The sequence below is a fragment of the Pleurodeles waltl genome, chromosome 4_1 (assembly GCF_031143425.1).
Source record: "Pleurodeles waltl isolate 20211129_DDA chromosome 4_1, aPleWal1.hap1.20221129, whole genome shotgun sequence".
Lineage (NCBI taxonomy): Eukaryota > Metazoa > Chordata > Amphibia > Caudata > Salamandridae > Pleurodeles > Pleurodeles waltl.
The window spans coordinates 52837980-52850998 of record NC_090442.1 but is presented as its reverse complement, the minus strand read 5'-3'; the positions used below and the strand labels follow the sequence as shown (position 1 = coordinate 52850998).

General features: G+C 48.8%; 1 protein-coding gene across 1 annotated transcript in view; it reads left to right on the top strand.

Moving 5' to 3' along the window:
- LOC138286980 (zinc finger protein 208-like) overlaps positions 1 to 13019 on the top strand; it is a 272011-nt gene that overhangs the window by 85481 nt on the left and 173511 nt on the right. The window contains exon 3 of the mRNA XM_069227344.1: positions 6281 to 6373. Coding sequence (XP_069083445.1) covers positions 6281 to 6373 — 93 coding nt within the window. The remainder of the gene's footprint in view (positions 1 to 6280; positions 6374 to 13019) is intronic.

The following is a 13019-nucleotide window of genomic DNA, read 5'->3' as shown; positions in this document are numbered from 1 at the left end:
CCTTCTCAGCAGTCCAATCACAGCTGTGGACATTTTTAGGGAGGGTGTGGGAGCTTTAGAGGGGGAACTGAACTCTGGGCTTGAGGCATGTCTAGCCACTGGCTCAAATGTTTGATGTGTGTGAGAAAGGAGTGATGCAAGTACAAATGCAGGTCTTTCTTAGTCTCCATCTGCCTGGAGTGGTTGCATTTTCAAGTGTCACAGCTCTAGCTGTTTATGGACAGTTTAAGGACTGCATTCGAAGTTAGATTTGTTTGTGCTTTACAATGGCTTAGATTTTCTTTTAACAGACCACTGCACTAGTTTTAGCCCTGCCTCTAGTGTTGTTTAACTTACAGTACCTATGTTGAACACTCCTATCAGGAGCATCAGAAAGAGACCCTCTGTCTAACTTGATCTGTGCAGATGACCTCAGTGACACACCCTAGCACCACTAGAAACCACCCCAGCGAACAGGCATGTCTGGGGCAAAAGGAAAAATTGCTAATATGAGGGCACAAGTCCTAAAAAACAGAAGTGGGGAGAATCTGGAATCTGATAAGTTCTTTTCTTGCCTGCACGTTGCTGCTTACGAAAATGGAGAAAGCACCAGTGTGCAGGCGCTGCTGAACATGTCCTGGTGTCTGAAAATTACACCAGGACAAGTTTAGCATATTTCTGTAGGGCCCAATCTTGTCTAATGTGGTCACTCTAACAATACAGATTAAAGGCCTAATTTAGATATTGGAGGATGGGTTACCACATCACAACAGTGAGAGATATCCCATTCGCCAACATCAAAATCCCATAGGATTTAACACAATGTATATTTCGCCGGACAGGATATTTGTCACCGTTGTGATGGAGTAACTTGTCCGCCAATATCTAAATCGGGCCCTATATTTGTTAGTGGCTTGGGATGACTTTCATTCAACATAAGTAGATCTTATTACAGAAAAGCTTGGAGAACCCTGTTCCACATAACAAAAAGGTCATCCGGGCAATGGTCAGCTTTTCCTGGTCAGAAATTAGTGTGGAAACCTCTCTCCCTCCCCAACCTGGAGAAATAAATCAGTATACCTAGAGTAAACAGAATCAGCTGAAACACATACTCCTGGTTGGACGGACCTCAGCAACGCTCAACCTCACTATGAGGTGTGTTTCACACCTTCTCAGATGTTTCACTCTCCCAAGCAACTCAAGTGCGTCCCAAAAAAAAATCACTTAGCTAATATTTGTGCCGCTATGTGGTGACAACACAGTACAGAGTGGCAAGGTGAATAAAAAGTGCACTGGTGCTATACACAATAATATATACATGTGACTGAAAGGGACGTTATGATGTTTTTAGAGATTCTCGCTTCTCGAGTATCACAATCCACATTCAAACTTAAAAATAATCCACATTAGAAATTTTGTTGACGTTTCGACCCCGAATGCCAGGTTCATCAGAACAGGGTCTTCATCAGGAAAGCAAATTTGAAGGGGACACCAGAGGATGGTATAATAATTTTCCCATCTCCTCATGGATACTTCAAGACTACATCAAACATCCAGTCAATACATCGTCAAACTAATATCATCAAAGGAAAACAGGAGCACTATTGATTATGCTGAGGGTCTGCCCGTGCCGGATTCAAACTGGAGAGTTTGCCTGCCCGTGCCGGATTCAAACTGGTATCCAAACTGCCACCCCTCAGTTCCATTACTGTGCTGTGATGCTCTGTCATTGGCCTGGTGTAGGAAAGTACCATCTTGCCTGGCATGTTACCCCCATTTTTACATGTATGTCAGTTTGTTTTTGCCTGTCTCACTGGGATCCTGCTAGCCTGGACCCCAGTGCTCATAGTTTGTGGCCTGAATGTGTGTCCCAGTGTAGTGACTAACTGTGTCACTGACGCTCTGCTAATCAGAACCTCAGTGCTTATGCTCTCTCTACCTTTAAAATTGTCACTATAGGCTAGTGACTATTTTCACCAATTCTAATTGGCATACTGGAACACCCTTATAATCCTCTAGTATATGGTACCTAGGTACCCAGGGTATTGGGGTTCCAGGAGATCCCTATGGGCTGCAGCATTTCTTTTGCCACCCATAGGGAGCTCAGACAATTCTTACACAGGACTACCACTGCAGCCTGAGTGAAATAATGTCCACGTTATTTCACAGCCATTTTACACTGCACTTAAGTAACTTATAAGTCACCTATATGTCTAACCCTCACTTGGGGAAGGTTAGGTGCCAAGTTACTAAGTGTGAGGGCACCCTGGCACTAGCCAAGGGGCCCCCACATAGTTCAGGGCAATTTCCCCGGACTTTGTGAGTGCGGGGACACCATTACACATGTGCACTACATATAGGTCAATACCTATATGTAGCTTCACAATGGTAACTCCGAATATGGCCATGTAACATGTCTAAGATCATAGAATCTGGTATTGGGGTGCCCATCCCATGCATCCCCGGGGCTCCAGCATGGTCCCCGGGTACTGCCAAACCAGCTCTCTGGGGTTTTCACTGCAGCTACTGCTGCTGCCAACCCACAGACAGGCTTCTGCCCTCCTGGGGTCTGGGCAGTCCAGTCCCAGGAAGGCAGAACAAAACAAAGGATTCCTCTGAGAGAGGGTGTTACACCCTCTCCCTTTGGAAATAGGTGTTAAGGGCCTGAGAGGAGTAGCCTCTCCAGGCCTCTGGAAATGCTTTGAAGGGCACAGAAGGTGCCCTCCTTGCATAAACCAGTCTACACCGGTTCAGGGAACCCCCAGCCCTGCTCTGGCGTGAAACTGGACAAAGGAAAGGGGAGTGACCACTCCCCTGTCCATCACCCCCCCCCAGGGGTGGTGCCCGGAGCTCGTGCAGTGTGTCCCAGACCTCTGCCATCTTGAATCCAGAGGTGTGAGGGCACAATGGAGACCTCTGAGTGTCCAGTGCCAGCAGGTGACGTCAGAGACCCCTCCCGATAGGTGGTTACCTCTCTAGGTGGCCAATCCTCCTCTGAGGGCTATTTAGGGTCTCTCCTATGGGCTTTTCCTCAGATAACGACTTGAAAGAATTCAACAGAGTTCCTCTGCATCTCTCTCTTCAACTTCTGCCAAGGATTGACCACTGACTGCTCCAGGACGCCTGCAAAGCTGCAACAAAGTAGCAAGAAGACTACCAGTGACATTGTAGCGCCTAATCCTGACGGCTTTCTCGACTGTTTCCTGGTGGTGCATGCTCTGGTGGCTGTCTGCCTTCACCCTGCACTGGAAGCCAAGAAGAAATCTCCTGTGGGTCAACGGAATCTTCCCCCAAACTTCAGCTTCACCGGTCCTCTGGGCGCCCCTCTCATCGTGACGAGCGTGGTCCCTGGAACACAGGTGCTGGATCCAAGTGACTCCAACAGTCCAGTGGTCCATCTGTCCAAATTTGGAGGAGGTAAGTCCTTGCCTCCCCTCGCCAGACAGTAATCCTGTGTACTGCTTGAACTACAGCTGCTAGGGCTTCTGTTCACTTTTGCAAGGCATCCTTCGTGCCCAGCTCAGCCCAGGTCCCCAGCACTCTGTCCTGCAATGCTCATCTCCCTGAGTTGACCACCGGCTTCATGGGACCCTCTTTTGTAGTGTTGAGAGGACCGCTGTGCTCAGTTTTCTTGAACCTGTGTTCAAGTACTTCTGCGGGTGCTGCCTTCTTGTGCGTGGGCTCTCTGTGTTGCTGAGGGCCCCCTCTGTATCCTCTTCCAAGTGGCGACCTCCTGGTCCTGGGCAGCACCCATTTTCTTCAACCGCGACCTTTGCAGCTAGCAAGGCTTCTTTGCGGTCTTTCTCCAAAGAAACAACTCTGCATCCTCCAGCACGCCCTGGGACATCTTCTGTGCAAAGGAAAAGTTCCTGGCATCTTTCGTTGTTGCAGAATCTTCAGTTTCTTCCACCCAGAGGCAGCCATTTTGCACCTTCATCCGTGGTTTAGTGGGCTCCTGCCCCCCCTTGGCACTTTCACAACTCTTGGACTTGGTCCCCTTCCTTTGCAGGTCTTAAGGTCCAGGAATCCGTCTTCAGTGCTTTGCATTCTGTTGTGGTCTTTGCAGAATCTCCTATCACGACTTAAGTGTGTTTCTGGGGAAGTAGGGTCACTTTACTCCTACTTTTCAGGGTCTTGGGGTGGGGTATCTTGGATACCCTTAGTGTTTTCTTGCACTCCCAGAGACCCTCTACACACTACAATAGGCCAGGGGTACCTAAGTGGTTTGCATTCCACTTTCTTAGTTTATGGTTTGTGTTGCCCCTAGGTCTATTGCATCCTATTGTATTCTACAGTGTTTGCACTACTTTTCGAACTGTTTACTTGCCTGATTTTGGTTTGTGTGTATATTTTGTGTATTTTACTTACCTCCTAAGGGAGTATATCCTCTGAGATATTTCTGGCACATTGTCACTAAAATAAAGTACCTTTATTTTTAGTAACTCTGAGTATTGTGATTCTTATGATATAGTGCTATATGATATAAGTGGTATACTAGGAGCTTTGCATGTCTCCTAGTTCAGCCTAAGCTGGTCTGCTATAGCTACCTCTATCAGCCTAAGCTGTTAGAATGCTACTAATCTACTAATAAGGGATAACTGGACCTGGCACAAGGTGTAAGTACCATCAGGTACCCACTATAAGCCAGGCCAGCCTCCGACACCTGGGGCTGTGGGCTGGCTGTAGAGGGTGCATGTTGCCTTCCTCTGTCTCCTCTTAGTTCCATCACTGTGCTGTGAGGCTCTGTCTCTGGCAGTGAGAGTCCAAGAGGGCTAGAGCAGAGTGGTCCAGGCTGGCTGTGAAAGGTGCATGCTGTCTGCCTCTGTCTCCCTTCAGTTCTGTCACTGTGCTGTGAGGCTCTGTCTCTGGCAGTGAGAGCCTAGGAGGACTGAGTCAGGGGGGCCAGCTTGCTGTGGAGGCCTGCCTTCCTCTTTCTCCTCTCAGTTCCATCACTGTGCTGTGGGGCTCTGTCTCTGGCAGTGAGAGCCCAGGAGGACTGGACCGGGGGGGGCAGGCTGTGGAGGGTGCATGTCACCTGCCTCTCTCTCCCCTCAGTTCTGTCACTGTGTTATGAGGCTCTGTCATTGGCCCGGGGCTGTGGGCTGGCTGTGGAAGGTGCATGTTGCCTGCATCTGTCTCCCCTCAGTTCGTGTTGTACTGTGAGCCTCTGTCATTGGCCAGAGGCTGTGGCCTGCCTTTGCCTCCCCTCAGTTCCATCACTGTGCTGTGAGGCTCTGTCATTGGCTGGTGGCTGTGTGCTGGTTGTGGAGGGTGCATGCTGCATGCCTCTGTCTTCCCTCTGTTCCATCACTGTGCTGCATGACTGTCTATGGCAGTGAGGGCCCAGGAGGACTGGATCAGGGAGGCCAGGCTGTGGACGGTGAATGCTGCCTTCCTCTGTCTCTTCTCAGTTCTGTCACTGTACTGTGACAATCTGCAGTGGCGGCGGCTGCAAATCTCAGGGGTGGGGGAATAAAATAATAATATATTTTTTTAAACCTCACCTGTACTGCTGCTGCAGGCCGACTCGCTCCTCTTCTCTTCTGATGGTGTCCCAGCAATTCATGGGATACCACCACATGCTCCCCCAGGCAATCCAGGTGCTGCTCTCATGCTATACATAGCATGAGAGCAGCGCCAGGATTGGTCTGAGCGGATTGGTCTGCCGCTGCTCTCATTCTGTACCTAGCATGAGAGCAGCGCCAGGATTGGTCTGAGCGGCTTGGTCTGCCGTTCAGACAGCGCACTGCAGTCTCTGCACTTTTTCCAACCCAGCTGTGCAATACAGTCGGGTTCGAGAAACCTAAGTGAGCATGTCAGTTCGGCCGGCCTTAGGCGGCTGGCCAAACTGACATGGGCACTTAGTGCACTCCACTCCTCCCTCCCCCTTCCATGGCTGAGCTCTGCCCCTCCCCGCACAAGCTGGCAGCTGAAAAATAAACTGATAATCAAATATTGTTTTGTTTTTCAGCTGCTGGCTCTTAGCCAGTGTGGCGAAGCTCCTTTGCCATTGCAGAGGAGCCGCCCCTGAAAATCTGCCATTGGTCCGGGGGCTCTGGGCTGGCTGTGGAGGGTGCATGCTGCCTCCTCTGTGTCCCCTTCGTTTCTTCACTGTGCTGGGATGCTCTGTCTCTGGCAGTGAGAGCACAGGAGGACTGGAGCGGGGGGGCCCAGGCTTGTTGCAGAGACCTGCCTCCCTCTACTTCCCCTCAGTTCTGCTGCAATACTCCAGCCCTCTGGTACATTGGCAGGGAAGAGAAGATGTGGACTCTTTATAAGATGTGTGCTCTGTTTTCCACAGGCAGACAGCTCTGAATGCCACAGGCAAGGAAGGCAGACAACTTCCCTCGAGCTTGTGGTGACCGCTGCTCACACGGTTTTTCAATGGTCGCAGGTAATTGGTAGTAAAAAAGGCTGGACTGGCTGTGCCAGTTATGAACTTTCAGTAGAAGGCAGAGTTTTGTCAATAGGCAGAAAACTGCTTCGATTACCACCCATTTCAACGGATTTGGGAACCCTGTACAGACCAATATTTGGGAAGATTTAGGGGAAGAAAATCTGAGGAATATAATTTTCCCATTAGCTGGCACTGGAGTGAACTGTGTGCTTTTAATGGACATTTATAAAAAAATGTTTGCATAAGGTACAGTCTGATTGCGTATTACTAAAATCTATATTTTGAAACCTATTTTTATCTTTAACCTAGTGTTTTCGTATATTTTATGACCATTTATCGTTTACTATGTGTAATGCAAGTTTAAAATAATAACTTACATATTCATAGTGCTTCCTGTCAAAGGCTGGGCCCTCATAGCACAAGATATACACAACTCACTCCTCCCAACTGCACCAACCACGATTCAATTCTGCAGCTTTCTGGTTACACAAAGGCATCTGCAATGATCACCTTAACCAACAGAGGTTTCGCAACGTAAAATTGTGCATTTACCACTTATTAGTTTAAACAGCATTTTGTGTTTTTCATGTAATGTATCTGTTATTTTATGGGAAGGTAAGACAATATGCTGTTCTTTTTAGCCATGCCTTTGCTTAGACACCTATTCCCCTCCCCCTAATCCCCCCCCCCCCCCCCCCCCCCCGCTCATTGCACTCAGGGTTCCCATACTTATTATTTAATGCACTTCGCCCGTTGGTCATGAATCACCAACTGTAACATTATAGTGCCACTTTTATGTTTTCTCGTGCCCTCAGTTTGGTTCTTGGCACCCACGATGGCGGGTACCAGTTGAGACTTGAGTGCGAGATGCACCAGCACTTTGTTTGGAGACAGTTCGTCCCTTTGCATTCCCCTGTATAAATAGGAGCAACTGTCAATGTTACTTTCCAGCAGGTGGCGCTGTTCGTCTGCTGAGCACTAACCAAAGTGATCGGCCTTCACCGATGGGTTTCCGGTTCCGGGGCAGTGAAGGCAGAGAGAGCACCAGCAGTCTCGTGAATGCAGGCCTCCGGAGGGAAGGAGGGTCGCTGCCTCGGGTTCTGCTCAGGTAGGAGATTGAAGGGAGACTTCTGTCTGGCCTATATGTATGTGCTATTTTTTTATATATATATATATATTTCTCTCTCTATATATATATATACACACACACACACACCTTGTCACCCTGTGTTTACTACACTGTTAGACGCCTGTATGCTACACTATTTTGTTTTTACTACAATATATGCCGCATTTACTGAAGAGGAAACCAGTGCACACGCCCTGCTATTAAATCTTACTATGTCATGGTGTTTATTACTAAAAGAAGACAGACATCTTCGCACGCTGCACTGCTTTTTAATCACATAGTGAGGGGCGTTTATGTGAAAATCTTTGAGCACTGCACAGAATTGTTTCCTTGAAGTTACAGATAACACAGGTACTCTCTGTTCCGCTTTTTACTCTCATTTTGAGAGCGGTTACAGTTAAACATGTTAATGTCGCACAGTTTATTATCCCTACATCGTGTGGAAGCACCACCTAAAATCTGCCATGAGTATGTACACACTCCACTCAGGGACGGTTCTAGGATTTCGGGGGCCCTGGGCAGGAGGGAATGTGGGAGTCCACTTTAATTTGCATACAACCTGGCACTCTCAGGGTTATTTGCATCTCTATAGATGTCCCTGCTCCCGAAGCTGCTTTGTGCAGAACCCACCTAGGCTGCAGCCCCCCCTCTCAGTCACCTATAAACACATCTTAGCAGCTCATAAAGAGCTGAGTGTGTGAGTTGCTTTTCACCAGAAAAGGTTCAAGCTGCTGCCTGACAATGGTCATCCCATGGTGCCTCTGAATGGGCGGCAGCACAGGAGGCCTGATTGCTGGACAAACCTGCAGAATGTAACCCCTCCTAGATGTGCAAGAAACCCTCCACTCCCGGCCATCCTTGTTACCCCCATTCCCAAAAACATTACAATGGAGGCATTGTTGGCTACACACAGCCGCAGCTCTTTATTCAAACATGTACAAGGTTAACAACAGACAAAATGGCCGTTAATCATATGACCCATGCGACCTGTCCTTTCATGAGTTATTGTATGTTCTGCCCATCGGGGTCCCAGCGTGTGCTGGTGGCTAGGCTTCCCTTACTGCTAAGGGTTTGTGGGTGATCCTGACTTTGCCTGGGCCGCAAGTGCCGTACCCGCTGCCCCTTTTTACTACGTTTTGTTTGCCCCTCGCCGCCTCTGCGTCAGGCATCCTAGGGGTGCTATTGAGGTACTTCCTCATCTTTTGAGCATTATATTTCACTGCTGACTGCACCCCTCCGCTAACCTTTTGTGGGGCTGCGACGCGTGCTGTCAGGTGTGGGTTTTGTTGGGATATCCAGAATCCACGATGATTCTCTCACAGGCTGGCCCCCTCTTAAGCTTTGGGTCTCAGCTCGCACCTGCCTTTGGGTTCAAAACCCGCCACTAATCATAAGCTCTTTGTGGGCTTTTTTGCAAGCTTACTGGCCCGCCTCCTGGTGTCCGCCCCCGGGAGGCGTTTGCCGCGAGCCTCTCTAATGTCCAGCTTTACCTCCCGCCCCACGCCCTAAGCCCTCCCAGTTGTGCAAGAAATCCTCCACTCCTGGCTATCCTTTTTTACCCCCATTCCCCAAAAAAATCACAATGGAGGCATTGTTGGCTAAACATGGCGCAGCTCTTTATTCAAACGAGTACATGGTTAACAACACACAAAATTGTGGTTAATCATATGACCCATGCATCCAGTCCTTTTATAATCTATTGTATGTTCTGCCCATTGGGGTCCCAGCATGTCCCGGCGGCTAGGCTTGCCTTGCTGCCAAGTCTTTGTGGGCGATCCTGACTTTGAGCGGGCTGCACGTGCCTTATATGCCTGCCGCTCCCCTTTTTTACCAAGTCTTGTTTGACCCTCGCCGCCCCTGCTATCAGGCATCCCAGAGGTGCTGAAGTACTTCCTCATCTTTTGAGCACTACTGCTGACTGTATCCCTACGCCACGCTGCCTGTGGTTTTACGACCACTGGAAGCTCCCCCTCCTTACTTCACGAGAACCCAAGTCGCTCCAGCTTCCCCACTATATTAATCAAGAACTTGGCAATGCCTACACCTGACAGATTCACCCCATCTGCTGCTCGATATCCTGGCGACCTTAGATTGATGATGCCATGCCTCACAAACCCCCATGTGTTAGCTCTGCATAGCTTTGACATTGTAGTCTTTAGTTTCCTCATTGGCCATTCCACTGCGCCAGCATCCCAAGCCCCTTGCCATGTCTCCCTGGCTATGACCTCTGAACATATTACTTCTGCTGGACCCACTAGGCGTGCTACTTCTGCCAGTCCTGCTGTTATGGCCCCTAGCAGCTCTCTTCTACCCATATCTGCGAGGTAATTTCTGCCCAGTGTGAGGACAGGCCTCTTTTTGACATGGTCATACCCCACTTTTTGCCTGATGTACAATGTAGCCTAGAAATTGTAGTGCCCAGGGCCCCAGCTAATCAGGTTCCCTGGGCCAGAGCTCTTTCCCTAAAACTGTTATGATGCCTTGGCTCAATTGGATACACCCTTAACTACCACTATAAGTCCTCAGTAAATGGGTACCTATGTACCCAGGGCATGGGGTGTTGGGGGTAGGCCCCTGTGGGAGAGCGGCACTGATTGTGCCACCATCTAGGGCCCTCCATCCAGATGCACCCAGCACTGCCATTGCAGGCCGAGTGTCCTGGTGCAAACCTAAAACACAAACTCGACATGGCACACTGCCTGTGTGCCCTGTCTACCATACACTGCATTTACTATGGGTAAGACACCCCTCTGGCAGGCCTTACAGCCTTAAGGCAGGATGCACCATATTATATGTGAGGGCGTAGCTGCATGAGCATATGCCGCAATGTGTCTTTGCTAAACCTGGGACATAGTAAGTGAACAGAGCAGCTGTTTTTAATACGTGTGCTAGAAACTGGTCAACACGAGTTTCTCTGCTACATGATGGCCACTCTGAACCCTTGGTTGTTTGGTATGAAACAACTCAGAATGATAAATCCAAACCAGTATCAGTATTGGATTTATTACTAAATGTACCCAGGGGTCACATTAGAGGTGCCCCCTGCAAAAGCTAACTGTCCTGGTATGGTTGCTGGCTCATTCTAACCAGCCTGCCACCTCTAGACAGACAATCTACAACCTTGGGGCGAGAGATACTTCTCTATGGGTTGCAGACAAAGCCCTTTCTGGGTGGAGGTGCTAACACCCCCCTCCCTCAGGAATGTGAACTGCCCCTGGCGACGAGCTTCAAAGGGCTTACCGCCTTTGAAACTTGACCTCCAGGCCTGCTGCTAGCAGCAGATGGCCGCCCCGTTGCAAACCCTCACTTTTGGCGGGAGCAACAGTGGGAAAACTACACAAAGCATGTGGGGTGGCCCCACCTGGCATGCACCACCCATAAGGTGTTGCCCGTGAGGTGTACACTCCATTTATTTTTCCTTCATCTTGGATGGAAGAAAAATAGTCATCCAGGTATAGGGGATGTGACCTCTGCCCACCAGAAGCGATCACTTAGTGGGTGTAGCCATCCTAAGGTAGATGACCCATTGGTCACTGCCAAGTTCCCCCCTAAAACGCCCCCTTAATTTAGTATTTAGAGGGCATCCCTAGACCAGGAAATCTGATTTGACGAACAAAAGGAGACCAGAACCAAGAAGATCCAAGGCATGAGAACTGTGGACCTCCTGCAACAAAAAAACCTTGCCTGCTGCACCTACGACTTGACAATCGCCGCTGACGAGCTGCAGGACAACTGGAAAAACTCTAAAGAACCCCAGAGGTCCTCCGGGCTTCAAAAATCGCCATAGAACTTTTCCAAGTGGTCCCCCTACAGTGGGCCTGCACCAGCTCCAGTGACCTTCTCCTGCCGCTTCCACCAGACCGGGGAGCCGTCTGAACTTCTCCAGTTGGCACAGTGTGCCCACCGACAACCTCGACCAACCTGCAAAAGAAGAACTTAGTAAACCACCTGCACGATTTTATATGTATTTTTAAAGGTGATCTTCCATTGATTCCTATGGTGCATAATTACTCACAAAATACTTTTTTTTTTTTTTTTTTAATTTATATCTCGAAAAGTACTGAAAGAATTTTGATAAACTTGGTCTTAAAAATTAAATGAAAACCTGAGGTTTTTTAAAAAATTGGTCTCAAGTTATTTTTTTGAGTGTGTGAGTTGCAAGATTGATGCTGTGAGTACAACAAATGCTTTGTACTTCTCCATGATTGGCCTAACTGCTCGACCAAGCTACCTTAAAAATGAGAGCATTAGGTGATCTAGTTTCTACCACTGTAAACAAATGTGTGGTTGCCTGGACTCCCTGCACAGTGTGCCTAGCTTTGCACACTGCATATAGGGCCAGCCTCTTACACCCAGATGTATAACTAATACTTCTAGCCGTCTCTCCGTGTTGATTGACCTTTTTGCAGCTGGCAACAGCTGCTCCCACCTCATACCTGGCAGGTTTGGCCAAACCACCCTTGTGTTATGGAACAATAACCCCCGATAAGCATTTCGCGCTTCTGTCCACTTTTGTGCTCTGGACACGAATGACTGGACCACGATCCATGCTGTACGACATTCCCCACCAGGGCCTGTCGAAAGAGAAGCAAAGTTAACCTCACATACACCTTAAAAGCTCTTGATTCTTAGCGCCCTATGCACTTGATTTGCTTTTCCTCTAGACCATGGGCTGCTGCCATGGTTGCAGCTCTTGTTCTGAAGGCGTGAGAGCCATAGCTGCTGGTGTTGAGGTCCCTGTGTCATTCTCATGACCGCAATAAATTGTAACCTGCGTAAGTAGGAACCATCTTTATGCCAGAATAACTGCTTGACTGGTGGGGTCCCTTTCCCTACATATGCCCTCAACAAAGAAACTGGGGAAAAAACGCTGTTCTCAAGGTAATTTAGTCGTGACCTTTTGCTTTTGCCCAACTGGTCAGTTTTTGACCTTCTAAGGTGTATCACCACTTAATCCTGCCCAAACGGTACATCCCTGCCAATAAGGCACGCTGCCCCAGCTTTTGCTGTTACCGGTGCTGCTAGCTCGCCCACTCTAAATGCTCCGAAGAAGGCCATACTAAAGGCTGCCTTAAATAACAGATGTTCATGCTCATCCACACACACCTCAGCAAGCTTTTCTAGTAGCTGCTTCAGAATATCAAACTTGATTGGGCATCTCTTGTACTGCTTTTTGGGCTGTAACCAGCTCCTACCTTTCATGGCCGCCCTGCACAGAAAAGTATTAGTGGGGTCTACTTTTCCCGCCAGCTTAGCATAAAAGGCTACTGTGCTCAAATGAGTCTGTGTCCAATTCCTGCTCTGGCCATTCGCATATGCCCCTGCAATGAACTTTTGTACACCCTGTGTGGTTACAGCACTTGGCCCCTTTGCCCCTGTTGCCCCACTAAATGTCTCCCAGCACTTACAATATCTTGCATTGGTTTTTGGGGCTAGGGCATGAGCCACTAAAGTTGACAACTCTGGTCCACCAAATTCCACAACTGGCCAGGTATTTGCGTCATTTCTTTGTCT